Source organism: Lampris incognitus, chromosome 12 (assembly GCF_029633865.1).
Source record: "Lampris incognitus isolate fLamInc1 chromosome 12, fLamInc1.hap2, whole genome shotgun sequence".
NCBI lineage: Eukaryota > Metazoa > Chordata > Actinopteri > Lampriformes > Lampridae > Lampris > Lampris incognitus.
This window is the reverse complement of record NC_079222.1, coordinates 4,072,917-4,097,778: the sequence shown is the minus strand read 5'-3', so window position 1 is coordinate 4,097,778 and position 24,862 is coordinate 4,072,917. Positions and strand designations below refer to the sequence as shown.

The following is a 24,862-nucleotide window of genomic DNA, read 5'->3' as shown; positions in this document are numbered from 1 at the left end:
TTAAGAAGCTCGTCGGTGGCAAGGCGCCAGGTGTGGATGAGATTCGCCCTGAGATGCTGAAGGCTCGGGACATTGTTGGGCTGTCTTGGCTGACGCGCCTCTTCAGTGTCGCATGGAGGTCGGAGACAGTACCTGTGGAGGGCAGACTGGGGTGGTGGTTCCGATATTCAAAAAAGGGGACTGGAGGGTGTGCTCCAATTATCGGGACATCACACAGCTCAGTCTCCCTGGGAAAGTCTACTCTAGGGTGCTGGAAAGGTGGCTCCGACCGATTGTCAAGCCTCGGATCCAGGAGGAACCATGCGGATTCTGTCCTGGCCGTGGAACAACAGACCAACTCCTTACCCTTACGGAAGTGCTGAGGGGGCCATGGGAGTTTGACCAGCCAGTCTACATGTGTTTTGTGGACTTGGAGAAGGCTTACAATCGTGTACCCTGGGGCACTCTGTGGGGGGTACTGCGGGAGGATGGGGTACCGGGGCAGTTGCTACAAGTCATCTGGTTCTTATATAACCAAAGTGAGAGCTGTGTCCACATTCTCGGCACAAAGTCAAACATGCGTTCAGTGGGTGTCGGACTCCGCCAAGGTTGTCCCTTGTCGCCGATCCTGTTCGTGATATTCATGGACAAGATCTCAAGGTGCAGCCAAGGTGAGGAGTGTGTCCGTTTTGGGAACCTCAGAATTGCATCTCTGCTCTTCGCAGATGATGTGGTTTTGTTGGCTTCATCAGAATGTGACCTCCAGCGCACTGGGGAGGTTTGCAGCTGAGTGTGAAATGGCCGGGATGAGAGTCAGCACCTCCAAGTCTGAGGCCATGGTTCTCTACCGGAAAATGGTGGATTGCTCCCTCCGGGTTGGGGATGAGTTGTTGCCTCAAGTGAAGGAGTTCAAGTATCTCGAGGTCTTGTTCACGAGTGAGGGTAGCATGGAGCGGGAGATTGACAGGCGGATTGGTGCAGCATCAGCAGTAATGCGGACATTGTACCGGACCGCTGTGGTGAAGAGGGAGCTGAGCCAGAAGGCAAAGCTCTCAATTTACCAGTCAGTCTTCGTTCCAACCCTCACCTATGGTCATGAGCTTTGGGTAGCAACTGAAAGGGTGAGATCACGGATACAAGCGGCTGAAACGAGTTTCTTCTGTAGGGTGTCTGGACTCACTCAGCCTTAGAGATCGTGTGAGGAGAGCTCGGACATCCGCAGGGAGCTCGGAGTAGAACCACTGCTCCTTCGTGTCGAAAGGAGCCAGTTCAGGTGGTTCAGGCATCTGCTTAGGATGCCTCCTGGGGCCTTTCCTTTGGAGGTTTTACAGGCATGTCCAGAGGAGACCCCGGGGTAGACCCAGAACTCGCTGGAGGGACTACATGTCCAATCTGGCCTGGTAACACCTTGGGATCCCCCAGGAGGAGCTGGAGGGCGTTGCTGGGGAGAGGGACATTTGGAGTGCCCTACTTAGCTTGCTGCCACCGTGACACGACCCCGGAGAAGTGGCTGAAGAGGAGAGGAGAGGAGAGGAGATGCTGATCACGTGGCTCAGGTCCTGGGCTCTTCTGGTGGCGTTTGGACAGTGCTTTGCATCCTCCTCATCATATTTTCAATATGTTTTATAATTCCGTTATAATTGTGTTATCCTCCTTCAATGCTGTATTGTGTAAATTGTGTAAACACAACATCATTGCACGTTGGCTTTCTCGAGAAAAAGATCCCTCCTCTGGTGCTCTCCCTGAGGTTTCTTCCTATTGTTTCTCCCCGTTAATGGGTTTTTTTGTGGGTTTTTTTAGGGAGTTGTTCCTTATTAGATGTGAGGGTCTAAAGGACAGGATGTTGGCTTGCTGTAAAGCCCCTTGAGGCAAATTTGTTATTTGTGATATTGGGCTATACAAATAAAACTGACTTGACCTCCTAATTTTACATTCCAATTCCATTGCATGACCCCCGTGGTGGTTGAAGAGGGCAAAGACTTCCATGTGTGTCCAGATTACAAAGTGCCCTGTATTTAACAATAACACTGGAGAAGCAAAGGGAGCGTGCCACAGTCACCGAGGGTTCTTGGTTATTCTTGAGGTCTAAGCAAGACCTCCATCAGGCTTTATATGAGTCCAAAAAAGATCCCAAGGGGTAGTCCCATCCCCCATGTTGCCTTTTAACCTGTTCAGCATAGACTCGTAGGATGCAGTCTCAATCATTGCATGAACACAATCTGTCAAATCTGGAGATTTATCTGTTTTCCAGTGTCTCAAGATAATTCTGGAAGCTGTGACCAAACCCACCATCATAACAGAGGAGCACCTTTGGATATATTTGGTGTTTAGCTTCTCATTACAGACTGTTTCTTGCTTCCATATGTGTACTTGGTCTGGTGTGGACTGGTCCGGTGTGGTCTGTTGTGTCGTGTGTCAAAAACACACAAGCCGCCTAGCGCCATATAAAGCTCCCCCAGACAAGTCAACCCCACCTTGTGGAGGTTCAGACTGTTTTCACTGACGGGGCTCTGACTATGGGCGAATCACCGGCGCTCTATACAGTAACCGGTACACTGCTACCTTGCGGGATAAGGCTTTTTAGCCAAAGGCTAATGGTGGGGCAACCCCACACAGAACCCCCCGGAGGAGTAACCCCCCCGTAGACTCATTATCATGGCCCACTGGCATGTGGACACGTCCTGATGATGAGTCGAGGTTACCCCGGTTACGGGTGAAATAACAAAGCTACGGGGATGCAGCGTAGTGGATGTGATATTTCAGCGGAAGAGCCAATCAATGACCAAACTCAAAAGACGCTGAGCGGAAGAACCTTCTTGTGGTCAACGGTCAGGGTCACCAACTCAGTCGAATCTGATCCTGCTCACGCCCACGGTGGTGGCGACACATGGACGTGTTTCAGTAAGATTCGTCCTACTAAACAAGCTATCGAAAGATGAACACCCCAGGATACTGGACCTGATGATGATGATGATGATGATGATGATGATATGTGTACTTGTTTTTACTTATTTTATTTACTTGTTTTTTCATGCCACGTCTAATGAAGCCAGGACCCTGAAGGGGGGGGGGGGGGTTGCTGAAACAGTGCAGCACCAGACTTCCTGTTACCCTTCCTTTTGAAAAATTCAATCAAAATTGAAATGACAACCTCCGGCTTGGTCAGGCGTCCCTGCGTCCTGATCGCTGCACTAGCGCCTCCTCTGGTCGGTAGGGGGCACCTGTTCGGGGGGGGGGGCTGGGGGGAATAGCGTGATCCTCCCACGTGCTACGTCCCCCTGGTGAAACTCCTCACTGTCAGGTGAAAAGAAGTGGCTGGAGACTCCACATGTATGGGAGGAGACATGCGGTAGTCTGCAGCCCTCCTCGGATCAGCAGAGGAGGTGGAGCAGCGACCGGGACGGCTCGGAAGAGTGGGGTAATTGGCCAAGTACAATAGGGGAGAAAGGGGGGGGGAACACCCCCCCAAAAAAAAAGGAGTACACACACACACACACACACACACACACACACAACCAATACCTGTTGGCTCCATGGCTGGCAGGGTATCCCAGAGCTGGTCACATTTATGTCACCTTGGTAGAAACGGCCTCTGTCATTATAACATGTTCCTATGAACACACACACACACACACACACACACACACACACACACACACACATACACACACACACACACACACACACACACACACACACACACACACACACAGACCAAAACATGTTGTATGTGAGATTTGTTTTCCCTTTAGAGGTAAACTGTAATGTTGTGTATTGGTGTCCTGTTGAAGTGTGTAATTATTTGTTGATACTTTGTAGAATAAATTCCAAAGTTGTTTCACACACATGCTGCACTTACTTGTGACTTGATCTTTCTGGATGTCTGGAAGATAAAACGAGCGTAGATAACACAACTCATTAATATGTACACACACGTGCATGCAACAGGGACACACAACATTATCTAGAAGTGATGTCTGACTGTCTGTGTGTCTGTCTGTCCCTCTCGCTCACACACACACACACACACACACACACACACACACACACACACACACACACACACACACACACACAACACACACACACACACACACACACACACACACACACACACACACACACACACACACACACACACACACACACCTCTAGCAGCTGTGGCTCTTGGCTGGGGCTAGTCAGACCCTCCTAGTGGCCTCACCAGTGCCCAGTGACATCACCAGTGCCCAGTGACCTCACCAGTACCCAGTGACATCACCAGTACCCAGTGGCCTCACCAGTACCCAGTGACATCACCGGTACCCAGTGACCTCACCAGTACCCAGTGACATCACCAGTACCCAGTGACATCACCAGTACCCAGTGGCCTCACCAGTACCCAGTGACATCACCGGTACCCAGTGACATCACCGGTACCCAGTGGCCTCACCAGTACCCAGTGACATCACCAGTGCCCAGTGACATCACCAGTACCCAGTGACCTCACCAGTACCCAGTGACATCACCGGTACCCAGTGACATCACTGGTACCCAGTGACATCACCAGTGCCCAGTGACCTCACCAGTACCCAGTGACATCACCAGTACCCAGTGACATCACCAGTACCCAGTGGCATCACCAGTACCCAGTGACCTCACCAGTATCCAGTGACCTCACCAGTATCCAGTGACCTCACCGGTACCCAGTGACCTCACCAGTGCCCAGTGACCTCACCGGTACCCAATGACCTCACCAGTACCCAGTGACCTCACCAGTATCCAGTGACCTCACCAGTACCCAGTGACCTCACCAGTGCCCAGTGACATCACCGGTACCCAGTGACCTCACCAGTATCCAGTGACCTCACCAGTACCCAGTGGCCTCACCAGTGCCCGGTGACATCACCGGTACCCAGTGACCTCACCAGTGCCCAGTGACCTCATCGGTGCCCAGTGACCTCACCAGTATCCAGTGACCTCACCAGTACCCAGTGACCTCACCAGTGCCCAGTGACCTCACCGGTACCCAGTGACTTCACCGGTACCCAGTGACTTCACCGGTACCCAGTGACTTCACCAGTGCCCAGTGACCTCACCAGTGCCCGGTGACATCACCGGTACCCAGTGACCTCACCAGTGCCCAGTGACCTCATCGGTGCCCAGTGACCTCACCAGTATCCAGTGACCAGTAAAATGCTCAGTCTCAGTCTGTAGCTAGCTAAGCTAGCTGGATAACCTTTTCTTTCTAACTACGAGTAAATATGCCACCTTTTTTTTCAGGTGGTTTTCCCCCCTTTTTCTCCCCAATTGTACTTGGCCAGTTACCCCACTCTTCCTCCGAGCCGTCTCGGTCTCTGCTCCACCCCCTCTGCTGATCCGGGGAGGGCTGCAGACTACCACATGCCTCCTCCCATACATGTGGAGTAGCCAGCCGCTTCTTTTCACCTGACAGTGAGGAGTTTCACCAGGGGGACGTAGCGCGTGGGAGGATCAGGCTATTCCCCCCAGTTCCCCCTCCCTCCCTGAACAGGCGCCCCGACCGACCAGAGGAGGCGCTAGTGCAGTGACCATACCCACATCCGGCTTCCCACCCGCAGACACGGCCAATTGTGTCTGCAAGGACGCCAGACGAAGCCGGAGGTAACACGGGGATTCGAACTAACGATCCCCATGTTGGTAGGCAACGGAATAGACCGCCACGCTGCCCGGACGCCCATGTGCTCCTTTTTTAACTTGCAAAGTCAATGCATGCTTTTTAAATCTGGTGCCCCAAAGTTGTCAGTTTGATAAATAAAAAATAGCCAGTTCTTACAGACCACATACGCACAACCTGCACATACGCACAACCTGCACATACGCACAACCTGCACATACACACAACCTGCACATACACACAACCTGCACATAAGCACAACCTGCCCCTACACACAACCTGCACATACACACAACCTGCCCCTACACACAACCTGCACATACGCACAACCTGCACATACGCACAACCTGCACATACACACAACCTGCACATACGCACAACCTGCACATACACACAACCTGCACATACGCACAACCTGCACATACACACAACCTGCATATACGCACAACCTGCACATACGCACAACCTGCACATACGCACAACCTATACATACACACAACCTGCATATACGCACAACCTGCACATACGCACAACCTGCACATACGCACAACCTGCACATACACACAACCTGCACATACACACAACCTGCACATACACACAACCTGCACATACGCACAACCTGCACATACACACAACCTGCACATACACACAACCTGCATATACGCACAACCTGCACATACGCACAACCTGCACATATGCACAACCTGCACATACACACAACCTGCACATACGCACAACCTGCACATACACACAACCTGCACATACACACAACCTGCACATACACACAACCTGCATATACGCACAACCTGCACATACGCACAACCTGCACATACGCACAACCTGCACATACACACAACCTGCATATACGCACAACCTGCACATACGCACAACCTGCACATATGCACAACCAGCACATACACACAACCTGCACATACGCACAACCTATACATACACACAACCTGCACATACGCACAACCTGCACATACGCACAACCTGCACATACGCACAACCTATACATACGCACAACCTGCACATACGCACAACCTGCACATACGCACAACCTGCACATGCACACAACCTGCACATACACACAACCTGCACATACACACAACCTGCACATACGCACAACCTGCACATACGCACAACCTATACATACGCACAACCTGCACATACGCACAACCTGCACATACGCACAACCTGCACATACGCACAACCTGCACATACGCACAACCTGCACATACACACAACCTGCAAAGCACTCCTCCAGAGCCTCACAGCATCTGTTGTTTCCCTTTTGCCCTTTAAATACAACAGCCAACTCAGAGCAGAGGTGTGCGTCCATGTGCATCTGAGGTCGAACCCAGCTCACCTACGAAAGGGACGTGTGTACACGCATGCGGGTCCGTGTGGAGGCTGGGTAAGGCCTGGCAGTTCGGCAGCAGCAGGTTGTGGGTTTGAGACCTGGCCCCGGCGCGGTAACTGGACGGGGCTGACGAGCTGCCGTCCAGGATGAGCCACTCCTTATGGCAGTACAGTTCCTTCACCGCCAGACAATGCTCCCTGCGGGGAAAACGACAGGAAGTGTTACCCGAGAGGAAACCCGGATGATGATGAATTCACTACACCGCTTGGCCACACACATTCAAATTCACACAAACTTGTAGTTTTATACATCATTCCAGTGTGTCTCAACCATTTTTCTGCCATGCTAAATGTTTATGATAAAATATTCATCCATCCATCTTCAGCCGCTTCTCCGGGGTCGGGTCGCGGTGGCAGCAAGCTAAGTAGGACACTCCAGACGTCCCTCTCCTCAGCAACGCCCTCCAGCTCCTCTGGGGGAGCCAAAGACGTTCCCAGGTCAGATTGGACATGTAGTCCCTCCAGCGAGTTCTGGGCCAGAGGGGGCGCTAGTGCAGCGACTGGGACACATACCCACACCCGGCTCCCCGCCCGCAGACAGGGCCAATTGTGTCCATAGGGACGCCCGACCAAACCAGAGGCAACACGGGGATTCGGACCAGCGATCCCCACCACGCTACTCGGACGCACCCCAGTACAGAACATTCAAGGCTCGGCGTTTTCGGTTTAAACGGATTTTCACCCGGATTTTGTGTTTCCACGATCCAAAAGTTGTTCCTGTTCGTGTGAGGTTATGTAACAGTGCCCTCTGGTGGCGAAATGCGGCATGCTGGATGGCTTTGAAAAATAAAAACCGAAAACCCTGAGCTTTGAGCACATGGCAGATGGACATTTAATATCCAAGAATTCATATTATTACGATTCACTCCCTCTCCAACTAACCGGTCCAACACCTCCAACACGGCCCACACACGGCCCACACACGGCCCGGCCTCGGGCCCACACACGGCCCGGCCTCGGGCCCGCTTTCACCGTTCTTTCTACCTTGTTGTCTTTCACTGCTGTGTTTACCGATCAGTCATGAAGCACTTGTTTTGAAAAGGGCCAAGTCAATGCTTCCTCTACTTCCTCTTCCTCTTCTCACCGTGTCCTGTGTTACTCCACCGTGTTAATATCCGGGTCTGCAACATGGACCCTACCTGCAGACGGGTTTGGGCGCTGGTCCCAGTCCCGACGGGTTGCAGTCCGGAAAGGAGAGGTGACAGAGCAGAGAGCGGGCCGCAGGGCTACAGAGCACGCTCAGTCCGTCCAGCTCGGTCCACCAGCTCTGGACCAGGAACTCCTGCGTGTCCTCGGGGTCGGAGTGGGAGGAGTTAAAGAAGACCAGCGAGTCATCTCGCAGGACGCCGCGGCACATGTCACCACGATACGCACTGCAGTAACCCGCACTGCCCTTGTAGAGTCTGTGGGACGTGAATGGACACACACACACACACACACACACACACACACACACACACACACACACACACACACACACACACACACACAAACACGAACACACGCACACACACATCATAATATTTGAAACATTTGAAACATACTTAACGAACTGCTCAGGAGTGACATCTATGTATCTGCTGAACCCGTCTCTGTACCGGTCTGTCTGGTTCTACCTGTCTGGTTCTACCTGTCTGTCTGGTTCTACCTGTCTGGCTCTACCTGTCTGTCTGGTTCTACCTGTGTGGTTCTACCTGTCTGTCTCTACCTGTCTGGTCCTACCTGTGTGGTTCTACATGTCTGTCTGTTTCTACCTGGCTGTCTGTTTCTACCTGTCTGTTTCTACCTGTCTGGTTCTACCTGTCTGTCTGGTTCTACCTGTGTGGTTCTACCTGTCTGTCTCTACCTGTCTGGTCCTACCTGTCTGGTTCTACATGTCTGTCTGTTTCTACCTGGCTGTCTGTTTCTACCTTTCTGGTTCTACCTGTCTGTCTGGTTCTACCTGTCTGGTTCTACCTGTCTGTCTGGTTCTACCTGTGTGGTTCTACCTGTCTGGTCCTACCTGTGTGGTTCTACCTGTCTGTTTCAACCTGTCTGTCTCTACCTGTCTGGTCCTACCTGTGTGGTTCTACCTGTCTGTTTCAACCTGTTTGTTTCTACCTGTCTGTTTGTCTCTACCTGTGTGGTTCTAGCTGTTTGGTTCTACCTGTCTGTCTCTACCTGTGTGGTTCTACCTGTCTGGTTCTACCTTTCTGTTTGTCTCTACCTGTCTGGTTCTACCTGTGTAGTTCTACCTTTCTGTTTGTCTCTACCTGTCTGGTTCTACCTGTTTGGTTCTACCTGTCTGTTTGTCTCTACCTGTGTGGTTCTACCAGTCTGGTTCTACCTGTTTGGTTCTACCTGTCTGTTTGTCTCTACCTGTTGGGTTCTACCTGTCTGTCTCTACCTGTGTGGTTCCACCTGTCTGGTTCTACCTTTCTGTTTGTCTCTACCTGTCTGGTTCTACCTGGTGGGTTCTACCTGTCTGTTTGTCTCTACCTGTTGGGTTCTACCTGTCTGGTTCTACCTGTCTGTCTCTACCTGTCTGTTTGTCTCTACCTGTCTGTTTGTCTCTACCTGTGTGGTTCTACCTGTTTGGTTCTACCTGTCTGTTTGTCTCTACCTGTTGGGTTCTACCTGTCTGTCTCTACCTGTCTGTTTGTCTCTACCTGTGTGGTTCCACCTGTCTGGTTCTACCTTTCTGTTTGTCTCTACCTGTCTGGTTCTACCTGGTGGGTTCTACCTGTCTGTTTGTCTCTACCTGTTGGGTTCTACCTGTCTGGTTCTACCTGTTTGGTTCTACCTGTCTGTCTCTACCTGTCTGTTTGTCTCTACCTGTGTGGTTCTACCTGTTTGGTTCTACCTGTCTGTTTGTCTCTACCTGTGTGGTTCTACCTGTCTGTCTCTACCTGTCTGTCTGTCTCTACCTGTGTGGTTCCACCTGTCTGGTTCTACCTGTCTGTTTGTCTCTACCTGTTGGGTTCTACCTGTGTGGTTCTACCTGTCTGTTTGTCTCTACCTGTCTGTTTGTCTCTACCTGTGTGGTTCTACCAGTCTGGTTCTACCTGTCTGTTTGTCTCTACCTGTCTGTTTGTCTCTACCTGTGTGGTTCTACCTGTTTGGTTCTACCTGTCTGTTTGTCTCTACCTGTGTGGTTCTACCAGTCTGGTTCTACCTGTCTGTTTCCCATCCCGTCTCTGTCCAGCTCCGTCCCTGTAACATGCAGCAGTTGGTGCTACTTTTGGATATACAGCATATCCCTGCTTGTGGATATCTATTAATACACACCTCCGCCTCCGACCTGTGTGTTTTATGTCACGGTCCGTTATCAGTCTTTTTTTTCTTCAAAACTCTGATGTGAAATGGACAACATCAGACTGCTTAAATGACGTCTAGATCTGAAATACAGCCATAAAACTATATCTACTCCCCCGCCCCTCCCCCCACATGTGTTAGGAATCAGAACATGCCAGTGGTAAGTTTTATCTTATTTTATTTTTATAATGACACTAGCACGAGGTGAAGGCCGGAGCTAGCTGGTCAGGAGCTGGCTGACCATTCATGGGCTCTGAAAGGAAAACCGTTCAGCTGAAGTGAAGGACGGCCTTAACGCCGTCCACATGTCCATGTCACGGCAGGTTCACACTGACCCGCCATGAAACCTGATGCTGTCTGCCGGCTGCACTCTTCTGTCTCCCCGCCAGCAGCACAGTGCAGAGGCTGCCTCTGCTTTCCACACACACACAATCACTCATGGTGCCTGTCTGTCTGTCTGCCCGTCTGTCTCTCTGTCTGTCTGCCTGTCTCTTTGTTTGTCTGTCTGCCTGACTATCGCTTGCTCTGTCGGTTTGTCTGCCTGTCTGTCTGTCTCGCTGTCCACCTGTCTGTCTCGCTGTCCGCCTGTCTGTCTGTCTATCTCACTGCCTGCCTGTCTGTCTGTCTCTGTTTGTCTCGTTGTCTGTCTGTCTCTCTGTCTGCCTGTCTATCTCTTGCTCTGTCGGTTTGTCTGCCTGTCTTGCTGTCCGCCTGTCCGCCTGTCTCGCTGTTTGTGTCTGCCTGCCTGTCTTGCTGTCTGTCTGTCTCCATCTGTCTCGCTGCCTGTCTCTGTCTGTCTGCCTGTCTGTCTGTCTCAATGTCTGTCTGCCTCGCTGACTGCCTGTCTGTCTATGTCTGTCTGCCTGAATGTATGTCTGTCTGTCTGTCTGCCTGTCTCTGTCTGTCTGCCTGAATGTATGTCTGTCTGCCTGTCTCTGTCTGTCTGCCTGAATGTAGGTCTGTCTGCCTGTCTGTCTGTCTGTCTGTCTGCCTGCCTGCCTGCCTGCCTGTCTGCCTGCCTGCCTGTCTGTCTGCCTGCCTGTCTGTCTGCCTGCCTGTCTGTCTGTCTGTCTGCCTGTCTGTCTGTCTGTCTGTCTGTCTGTGAGTGTTAAAATGTTACCATTTCATCTAGCAGATACTTGTATCCACAGCGACGTACATGTGAGAGTTAACACAGCACAAGGATCTAGTCAGGACACAACACAAGTGCCAAAAAACTAGGTTCAAGTCCGGTAGGACATAAGGTGTCAACAGGCAGTGCACGAAGGCAATGCATAGGGTACATAGAAGCAATTTTTTAAAATGTTGATACTATCAGGTGTGGACAGGCATGCAGGAAGATGTTTTCAATAGGGCGCTGCCAACTAAAACCAAAAGTATTGTGGCGAGCTGGCGTGGAAGAACGAGTCGAGAGGCAGAGAGCTCGGGGAGGGCTGCAGACTACCACATGCCTCCTCCCATACATGCGGAGTCGCCAGCCTCTTCTTTTCACCTGACAGTGAGGAGTTTCACCAGGGGGACGTAGCACATGGGAGGATCACGCTATTCCCCTCAGTTCCCCCTTCCCCCCTGAACAGGCGCCCCGACTGACCAGAGGAGACGCTAGTGCAGCCACCAGGAAACATACCCACATCCGGCTTCCCACCCGCAGACACGGCCACTTGTGTCTGTAGGGACGCCCGACCAAGCCAGAGGTAACACAGGGATTCGAACCACCGATTCCGCGTCGGTAGGCAACGGAATAGACCGCCCTGCCACCCGGTTGCCCTGAAGATCTCTTTTTAATCCCAACGTCCGTGCCCCATACACCGCATGACCCCGGACGGGCTCTTTTATTCACACCGGCCAGAATGGACCAGAACTCACAACAATGTAACGAGCCCCCCTCCCCCTCCCAACGCAAATATTTTTTTCCTAGGATGAATCCAGGAAGTTCCCGCCCTCAGGTGCTAGGATTGGCCAGATCTGCCTGTCAGTCAAGGCCAATGCAAACGTGCAACAACCCTAATCCTTACCCTAATCCTAACCCTAACCCTAACCCTAGCCACGTTTGCTAGCTATCTGTTAGTCATTAGCCACGTTTGCAACCAAGCTAACTGTGCCAACCTAACTGTGTGTGTACGGTAAGCGAATATTTTGTTTTTTCCTAGGATGAATCTGGAAAGTTGACTGACAGGCAGATCTGTCCAATCCTAGCACCTGAGGGCGGGAACTTTCCGAATTCCTCCTAGGAAAAGAATGTTGCCCCTCCCCCCCACATGTCCCAAGTGGCGACATCAGTCCCTGTCACTGTCCTACAGTCAGTCAGTCAGTAAACGGTCTCCTACTTAGTCTGAATCGAACCCCCAAAACAACGATACAATAATAACCACAACATGAACACCACACCATTAAAACACAATTTTAAATCTGACATTAACAGTCCCATCAGCCATTGCGCTCCCCCAGTGCAGAACCGCCAACAGTCAGAGCGACCGCCTCCCCCCGGTCACTACAGTATGACGTCATTGTTTTGTTTCTAAGGTGCATGTGTAGCAGATTTACTCACTTTGTTATTAAACATGTACGTTCCCACTGTTGACAATAAAGCTGTTTTATTTTTCTGCATTTGTACGTTAGGAAAAGTTAGGCATACTGTTGGGTCTAAGATGTTACACAGCCACCTGCCACTACTGGGGGGGGGCTGCAGCTCCCCCTAGTGGTGGCTGCAGCCCCCCTTCCCGCGCTAATACCTGCCTGTCTCTCTCTCTCTCTCTCTCTCTCTTTATCACTCTCGCTCATTTCTTCTCTCTCTCTCTCTCTCTCTCTCTCTCGGTAGCCACATACTCCAGATTTCCTTGTGGCTCAGCGGAGTTCATATATAACTCACACCTTATTGATAGACTGACAGAACAGCTCTGTTGGCATGGCGACAGGTTTACTGACAGAGAGAATAGCTCTGTTGGCATGGTGACAGGTTTACCGACAGAGAGAACAGCTCTGTTGGCATGGCAACAGGTTTACTGACAGAGAGAACAGCTCTGTTGGCATGGCGACAGGTTTACCGACAGAGAGAACAGCTCTGTTGGCATGGCGACAGGTTTACCGACAGAGAACAGCTCTGTTGGCATGGTGACAGGTTTACCGACAGCGAACAGCTCTGTTGGCATGGCGACAGGTTTACCGACAGAGAGAACAGCTCTGTTGGCATGGCGACAGGTTTACCGACAGAGAGAACAGCTCTGTTGGCATGGCGACAGGTTTACCGACAGAGAGAACAGCTCTGTTGGCATGGCGACAGGTTTACCGACAGCGAACAGCTCTGTTGGCATGGCAACAGGTTTACTGACAGAGAGAACAGCTCTGTTGGCATGGCGACAGGTTTGCCGACAGAGAGAACAGCTCTGTTGGCATGGCAACAGGTTTACCGACAGAGAGAACAGCTCTGTTGGCATGGCGACAGGTTTACCGACAGAGAGAACAGCTCTGTTGGCATGGCGACAGGTTTACCGACAGAGAGAACAGCTGTTGGCATGGCGACAGGTTTACTGACAGAAAGAACAGCTCTGTTGGCATGGCGACAGGTTTACTGACAGAACAGCACCATGTTGCCACAGCAGCAAGCTCTAAAACGCACTTAACTTACCAACAAAAAATAAATCAAATGAAATCAAATGAAGAAAGTTAATTAGATAAAATATACAAGTAATCGTTTAAATTATAGGCCGTTCATTACACAGAACCAACCAAGTACTATAGGAGTAAAACATATGTAACTGAAGTGTGATGAGTGGTATAGTTACTGAGAAATATAAGAGTAAAATAGAGGCTTTTCTGTAGTTTCCTTCCTGCTCATTCTGATGTGATGTTAAATAGCCTCCATATCAGACACAGCGTGGGACAAATCCACACATCACATTGTGTCGCAGGGACGGATGGTGGAATATGAGCAGCATGATAAGGACAGCGCCACACAGAGGGCTAGCCGTCCTCAGCAAGCACATAAAGCCTGCGAGAGTTACACAGCTCTGTCCTCCAAATGAGACCTGGAGCGCTGTCTGATGTGGACTCATGGAGGACAGATGGGACGGCTACTGTCCTCTCTGAAGAAGACCGACCGGCTGCCTCGCCCGACAGGAAGATGTAAATAAAATATTATGATCTGTTTCAGCTCAGGAAGGAGTACGAGAGGAGCTCAACATGAATGGAGGACAAGAGAATAAAGCGAGGAACAAATGGGAGGAAAGCGACAGAAAAGATGAAGGGGAGCAGACAGAAGAGGAGGGAGAGAGGACAGAGGAAGGTGAAGGAAAGTAGGTGGAGAGATTAAAAACAGAGAGGAAACGGGGTCACTGAAAAGAAAGGAAGTTAAGGAAGTGAGAGAAGTAAACAGATAATCCGTCTTACCTCCACTCTACGGGGAAGCGACAGGACCCAGAGGTGCCCGGTGGGATCAGGAGGAGGAGGAGGAGGAGGAGAAAGATGGAGAGAGACACACAGGTAGAGGTCAGTCCAGGTACGAGGAGAGACACGCCGACCATGTTCTCCTGTCACCAGTAAGGCTCCACTGGTGACCAGCCACACCATGCAGGAGCCCAGGACTACTGCATGTGTGTGTGTGTGTGTGTGTGTACGTGTGTGTGTGTGTGTGTGTGTGTGCGTGCATGTGTGTGTGTGTGCGTGTGCGTGTGCGTGTGTGTGTGTGAGACAAACAAGTGGGTGGCAAAACAGCTGAATCTACACAGGACACAGAAGACAACTAGCCAACAGCTAACGTAACACAACACAGAGCCTCACCTGCCTCTCGCACACCGGCCTCAGAGGAATTCCTCAGAGTTCTAGAAGCACAGGGCGCGCACACTGTGCGGACGGACCACACCTTTTCACCGTCCTTTCATAGTCCAGTCGTACCAACGCACACCCAAGGCCTGCATTTCCCCACAAGCTGTGTGCGTCGTTTTCCTTCTCCACCGGAAGTGACAGGCTGTAGACAGCGTGGCGCTGTCCGCGGATGAGGAAGAAGAGCTGCTCTGTCGCGAGGATGCATTACAGTAGAAGGGGATGCGGCGCCGCCGCTCAGCCTTGCAGCCAATTTTTTCCCAGTGGTCACTCGCGGTATTGCAGCGAAAAAAATCCCCAAAGCATTTGCGCCATAGAGCACCATTGTAAAAGAGACGCCTGTAGAACCTGATAATGTAATAACCCCGATAATGTAATAAAAGTCAAGTCCGCGGTGGCGTAGCGGTCTAAGCATCGGCTTGGTGTCGATGAAGTTGCCCACTGGGGACTGGGGTTCGCGCCCCGGTCTCGTCAGATCCGACTATGGCCGGACTCGATGAAGCAGCAATCATTGGCAACGCTGTCTGCGGGAGGGGGGCGGAGTCGGCTTGTGTTCGTCATGTGAATGCGTCTCTGTGTGTGTCGGAAAAACAGTGGTTCGGCTTGGATTCGCCTTGTCACGAAAGTGGGGAGGCGCTTTCCTTCGAGACTGCCGGCCGGAGAGATGCAGTTGGCGAACGCATGCAATACGAGGGTGGGTGTTTGAATTAAAATAGGGATCAATTGGACACTAAATTGGGAGAAAAAAAAAGGGAAAAATCAGAAATAAATTTATATAAAAAAAAAAAAAAAAGTCTGCTCTTGAGTCCATTGAAAATGCAATAAAACCTGATAATGTAATAACTTCCTGATAATGTAATAAAGTGCATTTGCATGTCCAACTTTGACCTGTTGGTGGCGCTAGAGCTCTGGAGCTAGAGTTGCCAACACAGTATCACCACTTGAACCCATTAATAGGTGGTCTGCTGTTAAATTATTACAATATTGGGGAATTATTACATTATCGGGACCTGCAAAATGAAGGCTAACCTGATCATGTAATAACCTCCTGTTAATGCAATGCTTTATTACATTATCGGTCAAAAGTTTATTACATTATCAGGAAGTTATTACATTATCAGGTTTTATTGCATTTTCAATGGCCTCAAGTGCATTTTTTTATTACATTATCATGGTTATTACATTATCGGGGGATTTATTACATTATCGGGGGGATTTATTACATTATCGGGGGGGAGATTTATTACATTATCAGGGTTATTACATTATCAGGGTTATTACATTATCGGGGATTTATTACATTATCAGGTTCTACAACGCCTGTAGAACTGTTGACAGGACACGTGCAGCCATAATCACGGTCAGTTATTACTCTTTGTATTTTTAATTTGATTTCTAAAATAAGCGGCTTGGATAATGGATGGATAAAATGTGATTTTTCTGATGTTACGAATTGAATTTTTTATATCAAGAACTGAATTCTGATACCGATAATTAGTATTTTAAGAAGTGAAACTGGAAATATCTGATATCAGCAACGGTCACTTTAACTAGCGGAAATAGGATGTTTAGTAAACAATCAGTAATATACACTTACTGGCCACTTTATTAGGTACACCTTGCTAGTACCGGGTTGGACCCCCTTTTGCCTTCAGAACTGCCTTAATCCTTCGTGGCATAGATTCAACAAGGTACTGGAAACATTCCTCAGAGAGTTTGGTCCACAGAACTGCCGCTCACTGGATATTTTCTCTTTTTCGGCCGAAAAAGGCTGAAAATCCCAGTAGATCAGCAGTTTCTGAAATACTCAGACCAGCCCGTCTGGCACCAACAACCATGCCACGTTCAAAGTCACTTAAATCACCTTTCTTCCCCATTCTGATGCTCGGTTTGAACTGCAGCAGATCGTCTTGACCACGTCTACATGCCTAAATGCGTTGAGTTGCTGCCATGTGATTGGCTGATTAGACATTTGCGTTAACGAGCAGTTGGACGGGTGTGCCTAATAAAGTGGCCGGTGAGTGTATGTTAACGGTCCAATCCGTGATTTATTTGCCTTGACAAATGGAGGTACATATTCACCGACATAACTGAAGAGTCCGAGTTATAGATGTAAAATAATCATTTTGTGTCTTTCTCATCCAATGGTAATTGAGAACATGTGTGTGTTTTCCTCCAAACTTTACGGCCATTAGAGATGTGAACAGCCACGTACATGAGAAACTCAGATTTAGTTGTTGTCGCCTCACCGTTTCTCCATGTGTGGTATGACAACTCCACGGCTCAGCAGCTGTTCTGCCTCAAACACCATCGGCCGCAAACTCGCCCCCATCTCTGACATCTACGAGACCCACTAAAACACCACAGGACTCCACACACCCCTGCCCATCCCCCTCTTAACGAGTCTCCCCTCAGAGAAAAGACTCAGACCCATCAACACCAGGACACCCCCTTTCCTCAACAGCACTTCCCGTAAAACCCTCCAATCACTAAACGGCTCCCCAACTTTGCATCAGTACTAACCACTACTGTATCTTACTATATCTTACTATACTTTACTGTACCTTATTATATTTTACTGTATCTTACTGTATTTTACTGTATCTTACTGTATTTTACTGTATCTTACTGTATTTTACAGTAATTTACTGTACCTTACTATATTTTACTGTATCTTACTATAGCTTACTATATCTTACTATACTTTACTATATTTTACTATATTTTACTGTATCTTACTGTATTTTACAGTAATTTACTGTATCTTACTATATTTTACTGTACCTTACTATATTTTACTGTATCTTACTATAGCTTACTATACTTTACTATATTTTACTATATTTTACTGTATCTTACTGTATTTTACAGTAATTTACTGTATCTTACTATATTTTACTGTATCTTACTATATTTTACTGTATCTTACTATATCATACTGTATCTTACTATATTTTACTGTATCTTACTATATCATACTGTATCTTACTGTATTTTACTGTACCTTGCTGTATCATACTGTATCTTACTATATTTTACTGTACCTTACTATATCATACTGTATCTTACTATATTTTACTGTATCTTACTATATCATACTGTACCTTACTGTATTTTACTGTACCTTGCTGTATCTTATTGTATCTTAATGTATCTTCTTTTATCTTACTGTATCTTACTGTACCTTACTGTATCTTACTGTATTTTACTGTATCCTACTGTATCTTATTGTATCTTATTGTATCTTACTGTATTTTACTGTATCTTACTGTATCTTACTATATCTTACTGTATCTTCTTTTATTTTACTTTATCTTAGTGTATTTTACTGTATCTTACTGTATCTTATTGTATCTTACTGTATTCTGAATATTCTTATTTTGCACTGGCTCTTACATCCAGGGATGTACATATTGCCTTACATGGTGGGCGTTACGTGTTGTGTTGTTTTTCTTGTGTGTTATGCTGTGACTGTTTGTTGTCCTGTCATGAGCACACAGGCAAATTCCTAACAACTAGGTTGTGTGGCAATAAAGTACTGAACCTTGAATCTTGAATGTGGGAGTGACACCAACTTCCGGTCCGGTGGTTTGTATTTTGGTAGCGACCGAGCCTTCAGTCTATATTGTAACCATCATGGATGAGTAGGCTCGGCCGCCCTTAGCTAACGGGTCGGACCCTTTAGTCGAGCGGTTAGCGATGTCGCTTGCGATGCAGGAGCCTCAGGTTCGCGTCCTCGAAGGAAGGGGGCAATGTAGCGAATTCGGGGGGCCGGACCGTCACGGGACCGCCGGCAGCCCGGCCGGACCGTCACAGCTTGGACGCAAACCCGTGGCTCCCGCACCACGGGCGACTATGTTAACCAGTCGACTAAAGGGTCCGACCCGTTAGCCAAGAGCTACCGAGCCTATTCATCCGTGATCGTTACAATATGTTAATTGGAACTTTACCCCCCCCCCCCCCACACACACACACACCAGGGATCAACCGATTATCGGTATGGCTAGTTATCGGCTTAGATATTCATAGTTTTTCATATTATCGTTATCGGCATATTTTTATCGGCCAGCCGATTAAAAAAAGCCCGCTGTGCAACATGCGCGCTTCCGACACAGCCTCCTTCACTCTCCCGAAGCACAACACAACTCTCACTCCAACAACACAAACACAGAAGACGAGCACTGAGGAGTCAGACCACTTTTCTGAGGCGAGAGGAGCACGCCAGACGCCATAAAACCCACTCGGTTGGTAAGAAAAGCATGCCATAAGGTTAGTTATGGTTAGTTACACACACACAGACACACACACACACACACACACACCACAAAGCCTAACACCGGTCCGACATGAACTCGACAACAGGCTGTCAACACATCGGCTTTTGGCCTCCACAACTTACCAGTACTCGGTATCGTCTTCATTCTCTTACTGACCTCAACCACCACCACCACCTCCTAACCCCAACCTGAACGCATTACACCTGTTGTCCTTCATACACTCACTGGCCACTTTATTAGGTACACCTTGCTAGTACCGGGTTGGACCCCCTTTTGCCTTCAGAACTGCCTTAATCCTTCGTGGCATAGATTCCACAAGGTACTGGAAACATTCCTCAGAGAGTCTGGTCCATATTAACATGATAGCATCACGCAGTTGCTGCAGATTTGTCAGCTGCACATCCATGATGCGAATCTCCCGGTCCACCACATCCCAAAGGTGCTCTATTGGATTGAGATCTGGTGACTGTTGAGGCCATTTGAGTACAGTGAACTCATTGTCATGTTCAAGAAACCAGTCTGAGATGATTCGAGCTTTATGACATGGCGCGTTATCCTGCTGGAAGTAGCCATCAGAAGATGGGAACACTGTGGTCATAAAGGGATGGACATGGTCAGCAACAATACTCAGGTAGGCTGTGGCGTTGACACGATGCTCAATTGGTACTAAGGGGCCCAAAGTGTGCCAAGAAAATATCCCCCACACCATTACACCACCACCACCAGCCTGAACCGTTGATACAAGGCAGGATGGATCCATGCTTTCATGTTGTTGACGCCAAATTCTGACCCTACCATCCGAATGTCGCAGCAGAAATCGAGACTCATCAGACCAGGCAACGTTTTTCCAATCTTCTATTGTCCAATTTTGGTGAGCCTGTGCGAATTGTAGCCTCAGTTTCCTGTTCTTAGCTGACAGGAGTGGCACCCGGTGTGGTCTTCTGCTGCTGTAGCCCATCTGCCTCAAGGTTCGACGTGTTGTGGGTCCAGAGATGCTCTTCTGCATACCTCGGTTGTAATGAGTGGTTATTTGAGTTACTGTTGCCTTTCTATCAGCTCCAACCAGTCTGGCCATTCTCCTCTGACCTCTGGCATCAACAAGGCATTTTCGCCCACAGAACTGCCGCTCACTGGATATTTTCTCTTTTTCGGACCATTCTCTGTAAACCCTAGAGATGGTTGTGCGTGAAAATCCCAGTAGATCAGCAGTTTCTGAAATACTCAGACCAGCCCGTCTGGCACCAACAACCATGCCACGTTCAAAGTCACTTAAATCCCCTTTCTTCCCCATTCTGATGCTCGGTTTGAACTGCAGCAGATCGTCTTGACCATGTCTACATGCCTAAATGCATTGAGTTGCTGCCATGTGATTGGCTGATTAGAAATTTGCGTTAACGAGCAGTTGGACAGGTGTGCCTAATAAAGTGGCCGGTGAGTGTATATGGACCCGTTCAGAATACAGTCCTCTGTCTGTCGTTATGTCCTCTACGTCCATGTCTTATCTCTGCTATGTGTACTGCTGGGATCACGTCTGTTTGTTAACACACAACAACAACAAAACCCTCACAGCTTGTTTAGGCGACGCGCACATGCCAGCAGAGGCCTCCTCTGCCTGGGGAACACAAGACACCGTGGAGAAGCGCCGCCTCGGCGGTTCGTCTGGGGACAGACGGAGCCTACCTTCCACCGTGACCCTCGCCGTGGCTTTGACCGTGTTGTCCCCGGCACTGTGCCTGTTGGAGGCCAGACAGGTGTACAGGGCCGGCTTACTGACGGTCACCTTGAGCACAGACACAATCACCTCCCCCACCAGCGTCTCTTCGACCGAGGCCCCCGAAATCTGAAACGACACATGGAGAGAGAGACAGGAAGGGACAGAGAGACAGGAAGAGACAGAGAGACAGGAAGAGACAGAGAGACAGGATGTAAAGCTGAGTGGCGGCCCCGTGTCCTACATCTACACAACCTGAAATCTGAAACGACACACGGAGAGAGAGACAGGAAGAGACAGAGAGACAGGATGTGAAGCCGAGCGGCCCCGTGTCCTACATCTACACAACCTGAAATCTGAAACGACACATGACGAGAGAGACAGGAAGAGACAGAGAGACAGGATGTGTAGCCGAGCAGCCCCGTGTCCTACATCTACACAACCTGAAATCTGAAACGACACATGACAAGAGAGACAGGAAGAGACAGAGAGACAGGAAGAGACAGAGAGACAGGCCCCGTGTCCTACATCTACACAGCCTGAAATCTGAAACGACACATGACGAGAGAGAGACAGGAAGGGACAGAGAGACAGGATGTAAAGCCGAGCGGCCCCGTGTCCTACATCTACACAACCTGAAATCTGAAACGACACATGGAGAGAGAGACAGGAAGAGACAGAGAGACAGGATGTAAAGCCGAGCGGCCCCGTGTCCTACATCTACACAACCTGAAATCTGAAACGACACATGGAGAGACAGGAAGAGACAGAGAGACAGGCCCCGTGTCCTACATCTACACAACTCGAAATCTGAAACGACACATGACGAGAGAGAGACAGGAAGAGACAGAGAGACAGGATGTAAAGCCAAGTGGCGGCCCTGTGTCCTACATCTACACAGCCTGAAATCTGAAACGACACATGGAGAGAGAGACAGGAAGGGACAGAGAGACAGGATGTAAAGCCGAGCGGCCCCGTGTCCTACATCTACACAACCTGAAATCTGAAACGACACATGGAGAGAGAGACAGGAAGAGACAGAGAGACAGGAAGAGACAGAGAGACAGGCCCCGTGTCCTACATCTACACAGCCTGAAATCTGAAACGACACATGGAGAGAGAGACAGGAAGGGACAGAGAGACAGGATGTAAAGCCGAGCGGCCCCGTGTCCTACATCTACACATCCTGAAATCTGAAACGACACATGGAGAGAGAGACAGGAAGAGACAGAGAGACAGGATGTGAAGCCGAGCGGTGGCCCCGTGTCCTACATCTACACAACCTGAAATCTGAAACGACACATGACGAGAGAGAGACAGGAAGAGACAGAGAGACAGGATGTAAAGCCAAGTGGCGGCCCTGTGTCCTACATCTACACAGCCTGAAATCTGAAACGACACATGGAGAGAGAGACAGGAAGGGACAGAGAGACAGGATGTAAAGCCGAGCGGCCCCGTGTCCTACATCTACACAACCTGAAATCTGAAACGACACATGGAGAGAGAGACAGGAAGAGACAGAGAGACAGGAAGAGACAGAGAGACAGGCCCCGTGTCCTACATCTACACAGCCTGAAATCTGAAACGACACATGGAGAGAGAGACAGGAAGGGACAGAGAGACAGGATGTAAAGCCGAGCGGCCCCGTGTCCTACATCTACACATCCTGAAATCTGAAACGACACATGGAGAGAGAGACAGGAAGAGACAGAGAGACAGGATGTGAAGCCGAGCGGCCCCGTGTCCTACATCTACACAACCTGAAATCTGAAACGACACATGACGAGAGAGACAGGAAGAGACAGAGAGACAGGATGTGTAGCCGAGCAGCCCCGTGTCCTACATCTACACAACCTGAAATCTGAAACGACACATGACAAGAGAGACAGGAAGAGACAGAGAGACAGGAAGAGACAGAGAGACAGGCCCCGTGTCCTACATCTACACAGCCTGAAATCTGAAACGACACATGACGAGAGAGAGACAGGAAGGGACAGAGAGACAGGATGTAAAGCCGAGCGGCCCCGTGTCCTACATCTACACAACCTGAAATCTGAAACGACACATGGAGAGAGAGACAGGAAGAGACAGAGAGACAGGATGTAAAGCCGAGCGGCCCCGTGTCCTACATCTACACAACCTGAAATCTGAAACGACACATGGAGAGACAGGAAGAGACAGAGAGACAGGCCCCGTGTCCTACATCTACACAACTCGAAATCTGAAACGACACATGACGAGAGAGAGACAGGAAGAGACAGAGAGACAGGATGTAAAGCCAAGTGGCGGCCCTGTGTCCTACATCTACACAGCCTGAAATCTGAAACGACACATGGAGAGAGAGACAGGAAGGGACAGAGAGACAGGATGTAAAGCCGAGCGGCCCCGTGTCCTACATCTACACAACCTGAAATCTGAAACGACACATGGAGAGAGAGACAGGAAGAGACAGAGAGACAGGAAGAGACAGAGAGACAGGCCCCGTGTCCTACATCTACACAGCCTGAAATCTGAAACGACACATGGAGAGAGAGACAGGAAGGGACAGAGAGACAGGATGTAAAGCCGAGCGGCCCCGTGTCCTACATCTACACATCCTGAAATCTGAAACGACACATGGAGAGAGAGACAGGAAGAGACAGAGAGACAGGATGTGAAGCCGAGCGGTGGCCCCGTGTCCTACATCTACACAACCTGAAATCTGAAACGACACATGGAGAGAGAGACAGGAAGAGACAGAGAGACAGGATGTAAAGCCGAGCGGCGGCCCCGTGTCCTACATCTACACAACCTGAAATCTGAAACGACACATGGAGAGAGAGACAGGAAGAGACAGAGAGACAGGATGTGAAGCCGAGCAGCCCCGTGTCCTACATCTACACAACCTGAAATCTGAAACGACACATGACGAGAGAGACAGGAAGAGACAGAGAGACAGGCCCCGTGTCCTACATCTACACAACCTGAAATCTGAAACGACACATGGAGAGAGAGACAGGAAGAGACAGAGAGACAGGATGTGAAGCCGAGCGGCGGCCCTGTGTCCTACATCTACACAACCTGAAATCTGAAACGACACATGGAGAGAGAGACAGGAAGAGACAGAGAGACAGGCCCCGTGTCCTACATCTACACAACCTGAAATCTGAAACGACACATGACGAGAGAGAGACAGGAAGAGACAGAGAGACAGGATGTAAAGCCGAGCGGCCCTGTGTCCTACATCTACACAACCTGAAATCTGAAACGACACATGACGAGAGAGACAGGAAGAGACAGAGAGACAGGCCCCGTGTCCTACATCTACACAACCTGAAATCTGAAACGACACATGGAGAGAGAGACAGGAAGAGACAGAGAGACAGGATGTAAAGCCGAGTGGCGGCCCTGTGTCCTACATCTACACAACCTGAAATCTGAAACGACACATGACAAGAGAGACAGGAAGAGACAGAGAGACAGGCCCCGTGTCCTACATCTACACAACCTGAAATCTGAAACGACACATGGAGAGAGAGACAGGAAGAGACAGAGAGACAGGATGTGAAGCCGAGCGGCCCCGTGTCCTACATCTACACAACCTGAAATCTGAAACGACACATGGACAGACAGGAAGAGACAGAGAGACAGGCCCCGTGTCCTACATCTACACAACCTGAAATCTGAAACGACACATGACGAGAGAGAGACAGGAAGAGACAGAGAGACAGGATGTAAAGCCGAGTG

The 24,862-nt window shown here is 49.5% G+C and overlaps 1 protein-coding gene across 1 annotated transcript in view; it reads right to left on the bottom strand.

Moving 5' to 3' along the window:
- Positions 1-24,862, bottom strand: part of musk (muscle, skeletal, receptor tyrosine kinase) — an 84,179-nt gene that overhangs the window by 33,502 nt on the left and 25,815 nt on the right. The window contains exons 7-12 of the mRNA XM_056291174.1: positions 21,106-21,265; positions 14,717-14,723; positions 8,176-8,439; positions 6,984-7,174; positions 3,839-3,862; positions 3,502-3,590 (exon numbers count right to left, since the gene is read on the bottom strand). Of these exons, the coding sequence (XP_056147149.1) occupies positions 3,502-3,590; positions 3,839-3,862; positions 6,984-7,174; positions 8,176-8,439; positions 14,717-14,723; positions 21,106-21,265 (735 nt within the window). The remainder of the gene's footprint in view (positions 1-3,501; positions 3,591-3,838; positions 3,863-6,983; positions 7,175-8,175; positions 8,440-14,716; positions 14,724-21,105; positions 21,266-24,862) is intronic.